The sequence below is a fragment of the Heterocephalus glaber genome, unplaced genomic scaffold (genome assembly GCF_053883595.1).
Source record: "Heterocephalus glaber isolate CG9 unplaced genomic scaffold, H.glaber_assembly_v1.0 deba00001553, whole genome shotgun sequence".
In the NCBI taxonomy this organism is placed as follows: Eukaryota; Metazoa; Chordata; class Mammalia; order Rodentia; family Bathyergidae; genus Heterocephalus; species Heterocephalus glaber.
In genome coordinates this window covers 28,416,811-28,430,448 of record NW_028258344.1, presented here as the reverse complement: position 1 = coordinate 28,430,448, position 13,638 = coordinate 28,416,811, and the positions used below count along the sequence as shown (strand labels likewise).

Here is a 13,638-nt window from a genome sequence, read left to right as displayed (position 1 = left end):
TAACATTTTTGAAATATCATCAGCTATAAAGTACTGTACTATTGCTTCCTTTCTAAGAAGAGCTTAAATAAATCTATTTAATGATCCTATGCATTTTCTTCCCTCCATGTAACTATATTTTGCCTGCTATAATCTGCAGTTATTTCCTTTTTTCTGAGGAGAACAATTCACTGAAGAAATATAAACCATTTCAGTCAAAATCAGCCTCTCTGTTTCTGGAGACTTTTTTATTTATAGGGACTGAGGAAGACTCTTCTTGATGACTGTACTGTATTTTATTATTGAAGAGTACAGGGCTCCTGCTTCTTATAAACACATCCTAAAGCCTCTGTGCTCAAGACACCACTGTCAAAATATGTGCGAACATGATTGATTACCCAATTTATTGGTGATATTGTATATGCCATCAGGGTGCAGTTTAAATGATTTTGACAACTACAGAAGAGTGTCATTGACAGGTGCAGAAATAAATGATTGGTTTAAGCTTTCAACTGTTTTCACAGGCTTTCACTGAGTGGCAGGTTGATAAATTAAAAGTACAGTTGTAGCATCAGGCCTGAAAGCACAACTGCTTTAGATTACAAAAATAGTGCTGTGGAAACTTTGTGTGCTCTCCAGAGAAGTAGCCCGAAGGGCCCAGGAAAAAAATGAAGCAAGTGCAGATTCTAAAGAAATCATTAATTTTGTGGTAGCATTGTTTGAGTATAAAAACAACAAAAAATAAATTTTCAGAAGACGGAAATTGTCTTTATCTCTTTATCCCTTTTTTCCCTGAAGATAAGGAGAAAATTAAAACCACACCAACAAAATCCAGGTGTTGAATTGGCTATTAGTGATTCTATAATGCCAGATGATCATATTTAAAGCTTAGGGTCATTTTCTTATTAACCTTCCTTTCATTTCTATACTGTATCTGGATTTCAGCTCGTCACTCTGTCACCATGATCCTACCCAGTCCACCTGAGAAACCATGAAAGGATCATTCACTAATTTTGATATTCTTAAAGAAAATGGTATTTCATCATGCATTTCCTTTCCATTCTTATTCAATTCAGTTCAAATCTTGTTTCTTTTCAAGTCATGTCTGAAAGATTGCAATAGCTTTTTAAGTGGCTATACCTTGCTATGGACAGTATTACTGTAGATAGGTAAGTTAATTAGATACCTTGTAGGCAGTTAGACAAGACCAGCCTTCAAGAAGCCAACATGGAGGACAATCAAGGAGCCAGAATGGAGAACATCTGAGGCACATTCACTGGCTAGCATTATAAAAAAGAAAAGAGGGGGCTGGGGATTTAGCTCAGTGGTTCTGCACCCTGCCTTGTAAGCACAAGGTCCCAAGTTTGATCCCCAGTACCAAAAAAAAAAAAAAAAAAAAAAAAAACAAGAAAGAAAAGAGGTACTACTTCCCTTACAGATAAATAGCAGTGATCTGTAGTCTAAATGGGGAAACTCCTTGTACTTTGACTTGTTTGACGTGTTTTCCCATTTTCCCATTGGATCCCCATTTAATCAATATTACCTGGATGACTGGACTTGTAATCTTATTGGTTGATCATGATTTTGTCCCACCTCATGTCCACCTTGTAATTTTCCACTGGGTCTTATAGTTTTGTCCCACTTTGTACCCATCTCACCTCATGGCTTTGAGTATAAAACACCTTTGAAAGGAGGGGTGGGTGGGCAACTCATTTTCTGGCCCCCCTTCTGTCTCTCTTAGACAGAAGCTATCTTTCCCTCAATGCATCCATACCATAATGTTTGAATCTTGTCTCTCCCTTGTCTTTTTACGAACCTTCTCAGCTTGTTAGACTGGGGTATCTGATATGGTTGATATAGTTCCTTCTCTCTGCTGACACTCACCAATGCCTTCTGACAGGGATGCTACTCTTAATACCTCTCTGTTGAATTCTTAACTCTCTTGGAGGATAAACACAGATCCACCTTTTGTCTTGAAAATTTTTCTGACAATCTGGACAAGTTTTTTAAAATTTTGGTTTCTTAAATTAAGACAACCTCTTAATTCCTACATAATCGGTAGAAACCAATCATTTGACAGAATTCATATAATTCTTTTGCTTTGTAATGCTCTACTACCAATCATCTCTAAATCAGTATTGCTCCTCCTATTAAAGTTTATAATATTGTACTCCATAGTTTATATAAATCTAAGTATATTCATTCAGGAACTGTCTATGTTTTCTTGTCTCTCTTCATCAGTGATCTCCCTCAGTAGGGCAATCCTTCACTCCTGTACTGATTTTACTGTCTTCTGAACTTCTCTCCCCAGAATTCAATCATAATTTCACCCTTCTAGAATATTCATACACTTGGACTTAACTAGATGGAATTTCTATGATTCAGTAAAACTTGCTTCTTTAGAAAAATTTTATAATGTAACTTAATGATTGGTTGTACAGAATATTAATTGCAGTTGAAATTTATTCCTTGTTAATTATGTGTAAGATACTGTTCTAAGCACTTTGAGTATGAGCCCATTCATAACAACTATAAAAGCTAGATACTAACATAGGTGTGAAAATGGATGTTCAGAGGAATTAAACAAAATTGTCCAAGCCACCTCTCTAGGAAACGTCACAGTGGTATTAAATTAAGCAAACCAAATCACTAAATTTGGACCGTTAAAGCAGGTGAATAACTGTATAACAATGTATAGCACCTGTTATTAAATATAAAGTCTCCTAAAAACCTGGATAAAAGTAAAAGAGAATGAATCTTTAACCCAGTAGGAATGTCAAAGTTAATAAACTTTTCATAACAGATGAAATATGTTGAAAATTCAAATTCAGGTTCAAGACTGAAAAGAAAGGGAAGGAAATTTTCAAGGAAAATTATTTAATAAAATACAGCTGTTAAAAATTACATGATCAGTTTTAGATGCAAGCCAAGCTTCACTGTCCTGACAATGTTTACTTCTTATTGGAACTTTGTGGAATCTCAGTTAAGACTCAAAAAATAAGTTAAGAAACCTTGTGATAGATCTCATATGTCTCAGGGACTTGGGTGATCTGGACTTAGCTGAGCCATCATCAGCTCATTCAGTGCCAGCGCCACAAAAGAGATAATGGTCATTTTTTTCCTTGCCATATTTTGGAAGATCTCCCAACCAAACCTAGTAAATACATTCTGAGGTGTACAAAGTAAATTTTAGGTTGTTCTGAGTTAGTTAAATTATGCTGATTTAGTAAAAACAATCTGAAAAAATATTTACCCATGTAATAATCAATTCTCATAATAAAGCTACTCATGAAAAAAACTCATCAATTAGAAGATTAATGTAACTCAAAGTTTCAATTAAAAAACTACAACTGACCCATATTAAAAGTCTTCTTTATAAAGGTCAACTGCACATAGAAGAGGTAAGAATAATTCATATGGAAATTTTCCTTTGGTGCCTTGAGTGTATTTTATTTTATTTTATTTTTTTTTTGAGACAGGGTCTTGCTATTAGTTAAATCTGGCCTTGAACTCACTGTGTAGCCCAGGCTGGCATGGAACTCACAGCAATCCTCCTGCCTCAGCCTCCCAAGTGTTGAAATTATAGGCATGTACCACCACACCCGGCTCCTTGAGTGTATTTTAAAAGTGGCTCAGTGTCTGCCTAGTGTCAACAGTCCATGCTTGTACTTGAAAGAGAAATCCTGCACTGCCTTGGCATGTCTTTCTCCAACAGGAATCTCAAACTTCAAGTGAGTGGGAGCTTCTTTTCTCCTTCATCTGTATTTTTCATTAGAAAGCTTTACAAAGCTTTCTCAAGGCAAGACTTTTTTTAAGCTAAGATTAATATCTTAGAATCTTAATGAACACTTTGTTCTTACTGTTCTAAATGCAAACTTGAGGCCTTTCCTCTTCCAGCTCATTTCCAAATTGAGATCTATCTGATGGCTCATAAAAGTTTTTGCAAGCAAACTTTTATTAATTACTCTATATTATATCAAAGATGATTAGATAATTAGCCATTTAGTATTTGTTTAGCCACCGAATGTGAGCCTCACACTAAAAAAACATTACTTAGCTTATGTTTTAAAACTTAACTGAGATGGACAAGAATTTTAATATTTAAATTTATTTTAGTTAAAATAGTATCACCATATATTCAATATTAAATATTTATAATAAATTTATAATACTTTATGAATATTATATGTCAAAATATGTATATAATGATTTTAAAATAACTATTAATAGTTAACAAATGTTTATCAGTTTTTAAATATTTAAATGATATTTTTTAACATTTTGAAATTTAATATAATCTCAGCCTTAGGTCTAGGACAACATCAGAATGAGATTTTAAACACTTCAGCATAGGTGGTGTGGAGATTTTCATAGCACAACCTTGCAAGCTCCTTACATCTCTCCTGGTCTCTGATGATGAATTCTTAGACAGTCCTAGGTCAGAGTGGTCACCTCCATCATATGCATCCAAAACAGGCAGGGGCCTTAAAAGTTATACTTCAAAAAGTTTCTGAGGAGATTCCATAGACTGTAAATGTCTATGAAGAGTACTTGTGTATGTGTATGGGAAGGATGAAGGAGGATGACAGTTTAAAGACAGTGGCTCTGAGGCTGGCTACTATAGAACCACGCAGGTAATCTACTGCCCTGCTCTGGGCAAAGAGAATCAGTCTGGCATGAGCCTTCATGTCTCACTCTAATATGTCACAGGGAAAATACTTTGGGGAAAAAGACTACAGTTTCTTTTTTTTCCTGATATCATTATTTTATTAATTCTTTCTTCATGCATCTGAGGGCAAATGTTTCTTACATAAATGTAAAGTAGAAGATCTGAGACCTGAAATTTCACTCAACTTTGTTTGGCAAATCCCTGATTTTTCTCAGTAAGCAAATATTTTTTGGTATTATAACTTTTAGAAGGTTTATTTCCAGTGGTATATTCAGAATGAGTTTATATTGTAACATTTTAAAATTTTATTTCAAAATAAATATTGCACATTTATCAAGAAAAAATTCAGCTGTTCTAAGGAGAAATGCACATAAAATGTATCAATATTTCCTATTTATAAAAATCATATGATAATTCTAAGCACTCATCATTAAAAATTGAAACAATGACCATACTCATCTTGTTTGCTAGCTCATTTCATCACAATTTCTATTTTTTTCTCTATTATAAAACTTGTTTTGGTTTTCACATGTATTTTAAAGCACTGCCTATGAAAATGGAGTTTTATTCACTGAAGTATTTCAGAGATCTCTGATTGAGCATTTACAGCATAATATATGAATTCCAGAACTGTAATAACAGGTAACATTCATGACATTCTTATGTGCCAAGAATAGTAACGTTAAATGCTTAACCTAAATTATTGTATTTAGTCTCTATTTTACAAATAAATACCTGGAGCATAGGCTGGGGGTTCGGTAATTGCCTAAACCAGTGGTGGCCAACCTCTAGCATGCATGTTACTTATTTTTCTTTTAAGACAAAAGATATTAATGTATGAGTTGTTTTTTCTACATTAAAACCTCAGTAGTGTAGAGCTGGCACTTTGTGATATATATATTTTGTTGTTGTTGTTGTTGTTTGTTTGTTTGTTTTGTTTTGTTTTTTGGTGCCGGGGATCGAACCGGGACCTTGCGCTTGCAAGGCAGGTGGCAGAACCATTGAGCTAAATCCCAGCCCCCGCTTTGTGATATATATGTGGGTTTTGGGTTACAGTTTGGCCACTCATCTCTAAAAGGGTCACCATCAATGGTAAACTAATGTAGCTATTTTATAACTGTCAAAGACTCTAAGGATAAAAGTTACATTTAGAAATATATATTAATAAATACCTTTAGACATTGGAAGGTAATGGGGAGAAGTATGCAATATAGCAGTAATTTATTCAATAATATAACATGCATTTTTTTTACTGAACATATAATTAAAATTAATGTAAAGGAAGCATGTAGGAGACAAACTTAGTATTATATTCTCACATGTCATCTGATACCCTAGACTAGATTTTGCACTTGTTCCCTTTGGCAGGTGACTATGAATTAGAAGCCATAAGTCTGAATAGTTGTTCTTATAGTAGACTTCCTGGGGTCTGGTGGGTTTATGTAATCCACTATGTTCATTTTTACAACATCCTTTTGTTCAACAGCAACAGGTGAGATTTTATTTAGCATAATTTTCTTGGAGAAGAATGGAGAAATTTGGGTATACATTTCTCATGAGCTGAGCAGAGCAATTTGATTCAGCAGAATAATTTGAGTTGTATGTTTCACCCCAGTTTATTTTTAAGACATATGAAAATGAGCAATATCTAAATAGTGTTGTGTCAATGTTCTTACTTGAAGTGTTTGCTGAGCTATACATTTTTCTTTTGGGGGAAGCATTTTTTTCAGGACATTAATACTGAGTGCTAAACTTCTGCTAAGTTTAAAACAAAATTACTTAGGGTCTGCCCTTGTTTAACAGAGGTATACCATGAAAAATGTATTATTTCATCTCAAAGTAGTCAAGAGAACAAAAAAGGCTGCAGAGAAACTATAAATCAAGGCATGAAGAGAAGCTATTTCAGCCCTTTTGACTCCAGAGCAGACACATATGCATTCAAAATAAAAGATTCTTTTGGGGTTAGAGATTTTTAACAATAGTAGCTGATGATCAATGTGTAGGAGAGCAGTATATGGTAATATTTTTTGGACCACTCCAACTTGACCTTTCATTTTTCATGAAGTCCTACAATAAAATGCACATACTTCATTTTTCTCATTCACCTTCCCTAACAATTATTTTGATTTCCATGATTTGAAAGTCTTTTATGAGTAGAAGGGAATTGGAACCACGTTGTTCAATAACTGGTGGAAATATTCCAGAGCTGTGAACAAAGTAATAAAAGAGAATTGATCTGATCATTTAAAAATCTAATGCCATTTTATGTTTCTGGTTACTAAGCATGAGGGTTGTGGCCACGGATAAGTAAGATTTTCTTGCTCATCAGGTACTGAAAAATTTCCTTTACACTTGGATCACATCTTCCAACACTTTCAATACATTTACAATAATTCTGAACATGCAAATTTCCTTCATAAGATACTTTAATGTATTAAAGAATTATTTGATAGACCAGATAAAAACAACATTGCTGATTCTAAATTCATTCTAAACATTTGAAAATAGTACCTGTGCATCCTTATCAACAACAGATTATTACGAGGACAACAGTGTAACTCAGAACAATGACATCAGACAGGGAAAGCATCAGTCTGACCCAACTCTGCCTCAGGATTCCTGAGCTTGGTGTTCAGCATAGCAGTTAATGTAAGTGAATTAGAGAAAAAAACTGAACTGTGAGTGAATTCAAATATAGATTTGAAGACAGCATTAGAGGAAAGGGAAGAAACAGAGCAGTAGAATAAAGCAAAAACACACAAGTGGGTAAACAAACTAGAAAGTGTGAAGCTATGGTTTAGAGAAATTTTTAAAACCATTTTGAGCAATTTTTTCCATGATGAGAAGGTGGATATTCACCATACCCTGTTTAGCTTTCACAGAAGATACAAGATGTAACAGGTATTAGTGAAGTCTTTATAAAACTTAGATTAAAATGTTACATGTAATGAGATGTTATAAGTTTGATTATGGGGTTAAGTAACTGGAAATAAATCTAAGAGGACCTTGTTAATTTGAATTAATTAATATTGGAAACTTTTAGACATATACTCACCCAACAGATAGGAAAGGCTCTTTTGATTCCAGTCTGTGAAAAAATATATAAAAAATGTATTTTAATATATCAATTTACTATCTATTCAAAAATTACTCTTACAGGGGCAGAGAAGCTCAGCCAGTCCCAGTACCTGGAAGGAAGCTTCCCTGCCTCCGTCCCAGGCTCCTAGCGCAGAGAAGCTCAGCTGGTCCCAGCACCCAGAAGGAAGCTCCCCTGCTGCCATCCCAACCTCCTAGTGCAGAGAAGGTAAGCCAGTCCCAGCACTCAGAAGGAAGCTCCCCCACTGCCATCTCAAGCTCCTAGGGCAGAGAAGGTGAGCCCAGTGGGCACCAGAAGCACCCTCCCACCCTGGGGAAATGAGAAAACATATAAACAAGCCTCAAAAACAGACTTCCAGATCACCTACAGCAACCCCAAAGGGAAACGAGATGGAACAATCTAATACTCAACCACCTGGACTCTCTGAACTGGCAACAAAAGAGGATCTGGGAAAAATGAAATCAGAAATAATTACTCAGATAACAGCAAAGATTTTGCTCATGGTGCAAGACATGATTAATAAATCTAGAGAGGACATTGATAAAAAAATAGAGGATCTGAGGAACATGATGGAATCCCAACATAGGAAACAAATGGAATCCATAAAACAGATACAAACAGATTTCCAAGAGATTAAAAACTCCATCAAAAGTCTGCGCAGCAGAATGAACCAATGTGAGGATAGAATTTCACATATAGAAGATAAGATTGCAATTAGTGACCAGGAAAAGAAAAATTGCTTTCAAATTGTAAGGGAGCACGAGAAATCAAACCAGCAGCTGCTAGATGATGCAAAGAATAACATAAGACTGATTGGAGTCAATGAAGAAACAGGAGAGAGTGCAGATGACATCAAAAAACTGTTCACAGAAGTGATGGCAGAAAACTTCTCAAGGAGGGGAAAAGAACTTGACATACAGATAAGTGAGGCATATAGGACTCCAGCTAGCCTTGATTTAAAAAAATCTACACATAGGCATATAATAGTTAGGATTGCAGAAATCCAACAGAAGAACAAAATTCTACAAGCAGTGAGAGAAAAGAAACAAGTCACATACAAAGGAAAGCCCATCAGAATCACAATGCAAACCCTCAAGGCAAAAAGAGCTTGGAGTGATGTATTTCAAGCCCTAAAGGAAAGCAGTCTCCAACCCAGACTGACATACCCTGCAAAACTATCTTTCAAAATTGATGGAGAAATAAGATACTTTCATGAGAAAGAGCACCTTAGGAACTTCATGAATACCAAACCGGCACTCCAAAAAATTTTAGACAATACCCTAGGAAAAGACAATGAGGATCACAACCCCAGGAAACCCAGAAGAATGAATCCATTGGGCATGACAAATTAAATGCAAAGGAGGAGAATCCAACAAAAGGAAAAAGTCATGACAAGGCTTTTAAAACTTTTAACTTCATCTCCCTAATGAGTGTATAATTCAATCTTATTATTGTACTGATTAGTATTTTTCTGATTCTAGAGTTGAACACCATTCCTTGTGCTATACCGGCTATTTATCATCTTCTTATGTCTGCCTTTTAATTGGGTTGTCTATTAATGAGCTCTAAGAATTCTTTATATATTCTGGTCATAGGTTATATGCATTGTAAATATGGTCTGTTTAAGGACTACTTTTCATTTTAATGATGTCATTTAAAGTTCTAAATATTGATGGAATCTCATTTATCAATTTTTTTCTTTTATACATCATGTTTTTTGTATCCTAGGTAGTTCTTGCCTACCCTGAATTCATAAATATTTTCCCTTATAATTTCTTCTTAAAGTTTCATACTTTTAGGCTTTCTTATTTAGGTTCATAGATCCCTTCAAGTTATTTTCATGTATGGAAAAAAAGGGTTGAGGTTAACTTTTTATATACAGATACCAGTTGTTCTACTGCCGTTTGCTGAAAACACTCTTCCTCAGCTCTTGAATTGAGTTTATATTCTATAAAATGCTAATGTTAAATAATCTTTCAAAACTCAGTGGACCATATATGTGTGGTTCTACTTGTAGATTCTCTGTTTTATTCAAATGATCTATCTGTCTTTCCTTACACCAACACTGCCTTGATTAGTGTAGCTTTAGAAGAAGTCTTAAAATTAGGTACTAAACATCTTCCAACATTGTTTATGTTTTTAAGTTTTCTAGGTCCTTTGTACTCCTACATAACTTTTAAATTTCAATATCCAATTCTTCATTTATAGCAAGTATACACAGACCTGAATTTTTATATATACCTTGTGTTTTCTAATCCTGCTAAATTCAAGTACAAGTTCTAGGGGCTCCTAGAGATTTCTTAGTATTTTCTCTGTAGATGATCATTTCATCTACATATAAAGATTTTTGCTTCTGCCGTGCCAATCCTATCCTAGTTGTGTCATTTTATTGCCAGACTATTTTGGTGGGGACTAGGTTTCAAAGTTTAATGGACAGATGAAGAGTAAGCATATCTGCCCTTGTTCCCCACCTTAAGGAGAAAGCATTGTACCTTCTCCATTCATATAAGGCGTTCTCGCTGAAAGTATGGAGTACATGTCTTTAATCTGTTGAGAAGGTTCTGTTCTACTTCTAGTCTCCTGATAGCTTTTACCATGAACAGCTGTAGAATTTAGTCCAATGCTTTTTCTCCAACTAGTGACAGGATCATATGGCTTTTTCCTTTCCTCTGTTAAACTGATGACTTTTGGGGGTGGATCTTCCAATGCTGAACAAACACTGCCATCCCTATAACAAAACCACTTTCTACATCCTGCCAGATCTGACTTCTAATAGTTTGTTTTGTTAAACAAATTTCTATCTATGTTCATACCTTTTTCTTCTATTATCTTTATCCATTTTAGGATTAGCACAATGTTGAGTTCCTAAAATGAGGGGAGAAGTGTTCTTTTTTTTTTTCTGCTTTAAATGTTTGATAAAATCTATCAGTTAAAATGTTTATGAGCCTGCTGTTGTCATATAGGTAGGATTTCAAGCTAGGAATATACTTTCTTTAAGATGTGCTATTCAAAGTTTATATTTCCTCCAGAGTTAGTTTCATTAATTTGTCTTCTAAGTTACTTCTTAGAAGTTGTCAAATTTATTTCAAAAAAGATTTTTTAATATGCTTTCTATATCCTTTTAAATTCTGTAAAATCTGTGGTAATGTCTCCTAGATCTTAATATTGTAATTTAAAAAATGTACAACTGATATTGTGGAACTGGAAGAAAAGGTCTAAAAGAGCAGGGTAATTCGGAGGGGTAGGGGAAGGGAAAAAAGGGAAAGGAAAAAATATGAGAAGAGGAAAAAAATGGAAACAAAGTCTTTGCAAATAGGGAAGGGTGGAGGGGGTGAAGGGAGGGCAAGGGAAGGGGAAAAGAAATAAGAACCAAGATACTCATGTAATGGTACAAGATCCCAATGATGAATGTAACTGTATTTTATACCTAAAATGTACCAATAAAGTTAATGGGGAAAAAATTAGTCTTACATAAATCTGGTAGATTATAAAACATGTTTCTAGGTAAATACATAGTTTCGCAACAGTAAAAAGCTATAAATAATATATAAAAGCCTAACCTGGAGTAATCCAAATTCTGGCTTGATTGATGTAGAGACTAAATAAAAAGAGAAAGGCTAGGAATGCACCATTTTAATATCTTAAAATGATAATACTGGTACTATAATTCTAATGCTACTCTCTGTATCTTATTTTTTATGAATGGTAATTTGTTTATAGAAATTTCAATATATCTATTTGTAGTTGTAATAGTGAAGAAATTTATAATGTGTTTGGTTACAAATTGGCTGAATAATTGATTTCCAGGGTAAATATTCAGTAATGAAGACAGGAGAAGCATTTCACATATGATCATTTGGCCATTTATTGGTCAACACCCATGCGGCAGCGATATTGTCAGGTAACAGATTCTTAAGAACTGGATTTTTCTGTAGCTCTCAACACATCAATGGTGAGATCTCATGTAAAGTTCCTTCTTAGCTCAAATCTTGAGAAAGCCACTTAAAGTAACCTCTGGAGCTTACTCTTCTTAGCATAAAATGAGCTAGGATTGCTTCCAGCTAATCTTCCGATTTCATGAAGTAATTTTATATTCTTTACAAAAGGTAAATAAATCAAGTAAGGATCCATGTCTAGGTAGTCCCAAAATGATAATTGATATACCAGTTGATAGATGTATATTGATCATGTTATTTTCATTATTGGTTTCTTATACCATTATGTATTGAGTATAGGCAAATATTAAAGACATTTACAATAAATAACATATCATTTTTAAAAATATTTTTAATATTTAAGTGTTTATAAGAAATTGGTGGGAAATTTAATTCTACAGAACTTACTGAGCACCAGCTGACTATGCTTACTTCCTAAAGTGGACAATTTTTAAACAAGTGGCTGCCTTAGAATTAGACCAAGTCACTATTTCGTCTCTATTTCACCATATATATGTAAAAATATATATAAGTAGAAATATACCTTGGCAAGTTGTGAGCAGAGCTGGTACAATCTGGCTGAACAATTATCATAGAACAGAACACTTAGGAGCAAGCCTCCTAATATTCCCATGCAAAAGCCAGATGTAGGGAAAGAGCAGATTTAAAATGATAGCTAAGGGGTTGGTGGTGTATACTTATGTAATGTTTTCCCTTTGTGGGTTCCAATTTTATTCATATTTGTGCCTTCATGCAAATTGTCATATTGTGTTTGCTTATTTTTCTCATACATTTCTGATTAAATAAGCCGACAAAACTAAGGGGAAAAATTAAAGATAAATAATAAAAAAGTATGGTTATGCTTGCTTCATATGACACGACCAGTGTCAAGGATCAAAACAAAATTGCCTTAAAGAAATGAGGGGGATTCTATATAATTTGACACAGGACACTGTATACTACTTATTTGGCAGATCATATCGTTGGTATATCACATCGTTCCTATTTTCCATCTAATAACATTTGGAAAGCAGATGACATGTGAACATTACTGAAGTCCTTCTCTCTCTACTTGTCAATAGTCTCAGCGTAACATTTATCAAGTGGTAGTGTATGTGTGTGATATACTTGTGTGAAGTGATAACCTGGAGCTATCCACACACACCATTTAAGTAACTGCATTTAAGTGCTGTGTTGTACTGCATTCCTTATAGGTCATAAACAGCTTGAATTAAAGCAAGGCCTACCACTTCTGCCTTTGCTTTTCAAATATCCAAATGCTGAGTTCAGAGTGTTTGAAATAGCATTTATTGATTACCCCTATTCTTCCTGAAGGTTTCAAACATGCAGCTGTTGGACTAGCACATACAGAACATATGTTGCCCCATTGACTCCAATGGTCAATATAGTTAATCTGAGTAACTGCTTCAGTGCCCATTTTTTTTTTTTTTTTTTTTTTTTTTACCATTTCACTTACTATTTAGACTCTCTCCTCCCAAATGTCCAGGGAAAGATTTTGGAGGAGAATTCAAAAGTTTTCAAAATGATGTTGGATTAAGAGTCCTGCCTGATATTCTATAACCCAGGGGCCTGAAAAGTCTGACCCATAGACCCAATTCTGCTCCCCTTCTGATTTATACAACCCAAAAGCTAAGAATAGATTTTACATTTTAAGTGATTATAAAATATTAAAGAAGAAAGATACTTTATGACACATGGAAATTATATGAATTTTAAATTTCAGCATCCAAAAGCAAAGCTTATGGAACGGCCCTGCCATTTCATGCACATACTGTTTAAGGATGTTTTTATGACATAGCATCAAGGTGAGTATCTGTGATAGAGACTATATGTTTGCAATCTTAAAATACTACATTTCTTTTACATAAAAAGGTGAAAATTGATGCAGTATGATTATATTGTTGGAAGGAAAGGGAAATAATCTCTCAAAATATGTG

At 34.2% G+C, this 13,638-nt stretch overlaps 1 protein-coding gene across 18 annotated transcripts in view; it reads right to left on the bottom strand.

The window, feature by feature from the left end:
- The window catches only part of Ralyl (RALY RNA binding protein like), a 733,271-nt gene that overhangs the window by 105,211 nt on the left and 614,422 nt on the right, over positions 1-13,638 (bottom strand). For 15 of the 18 annotated variants that reach the window (XM_013071205.3, XM_087190540.1, XM_013071200.3 and 12 more), the window contains one exon: positions 7,704-7,736. The exons of the other annotated variants lie outside the window; for them this stretch is intronic. In XM_013071205.3, coding sequence (XP_012926659.1) covers positions 7,704-7,736 — 33 coding nt within the window. The remainder of the gene's footprint in view (positions 1-7,703; positions 7,737-13,638) is intronic. 18 annotated transcript variants of the gene reach the window in all.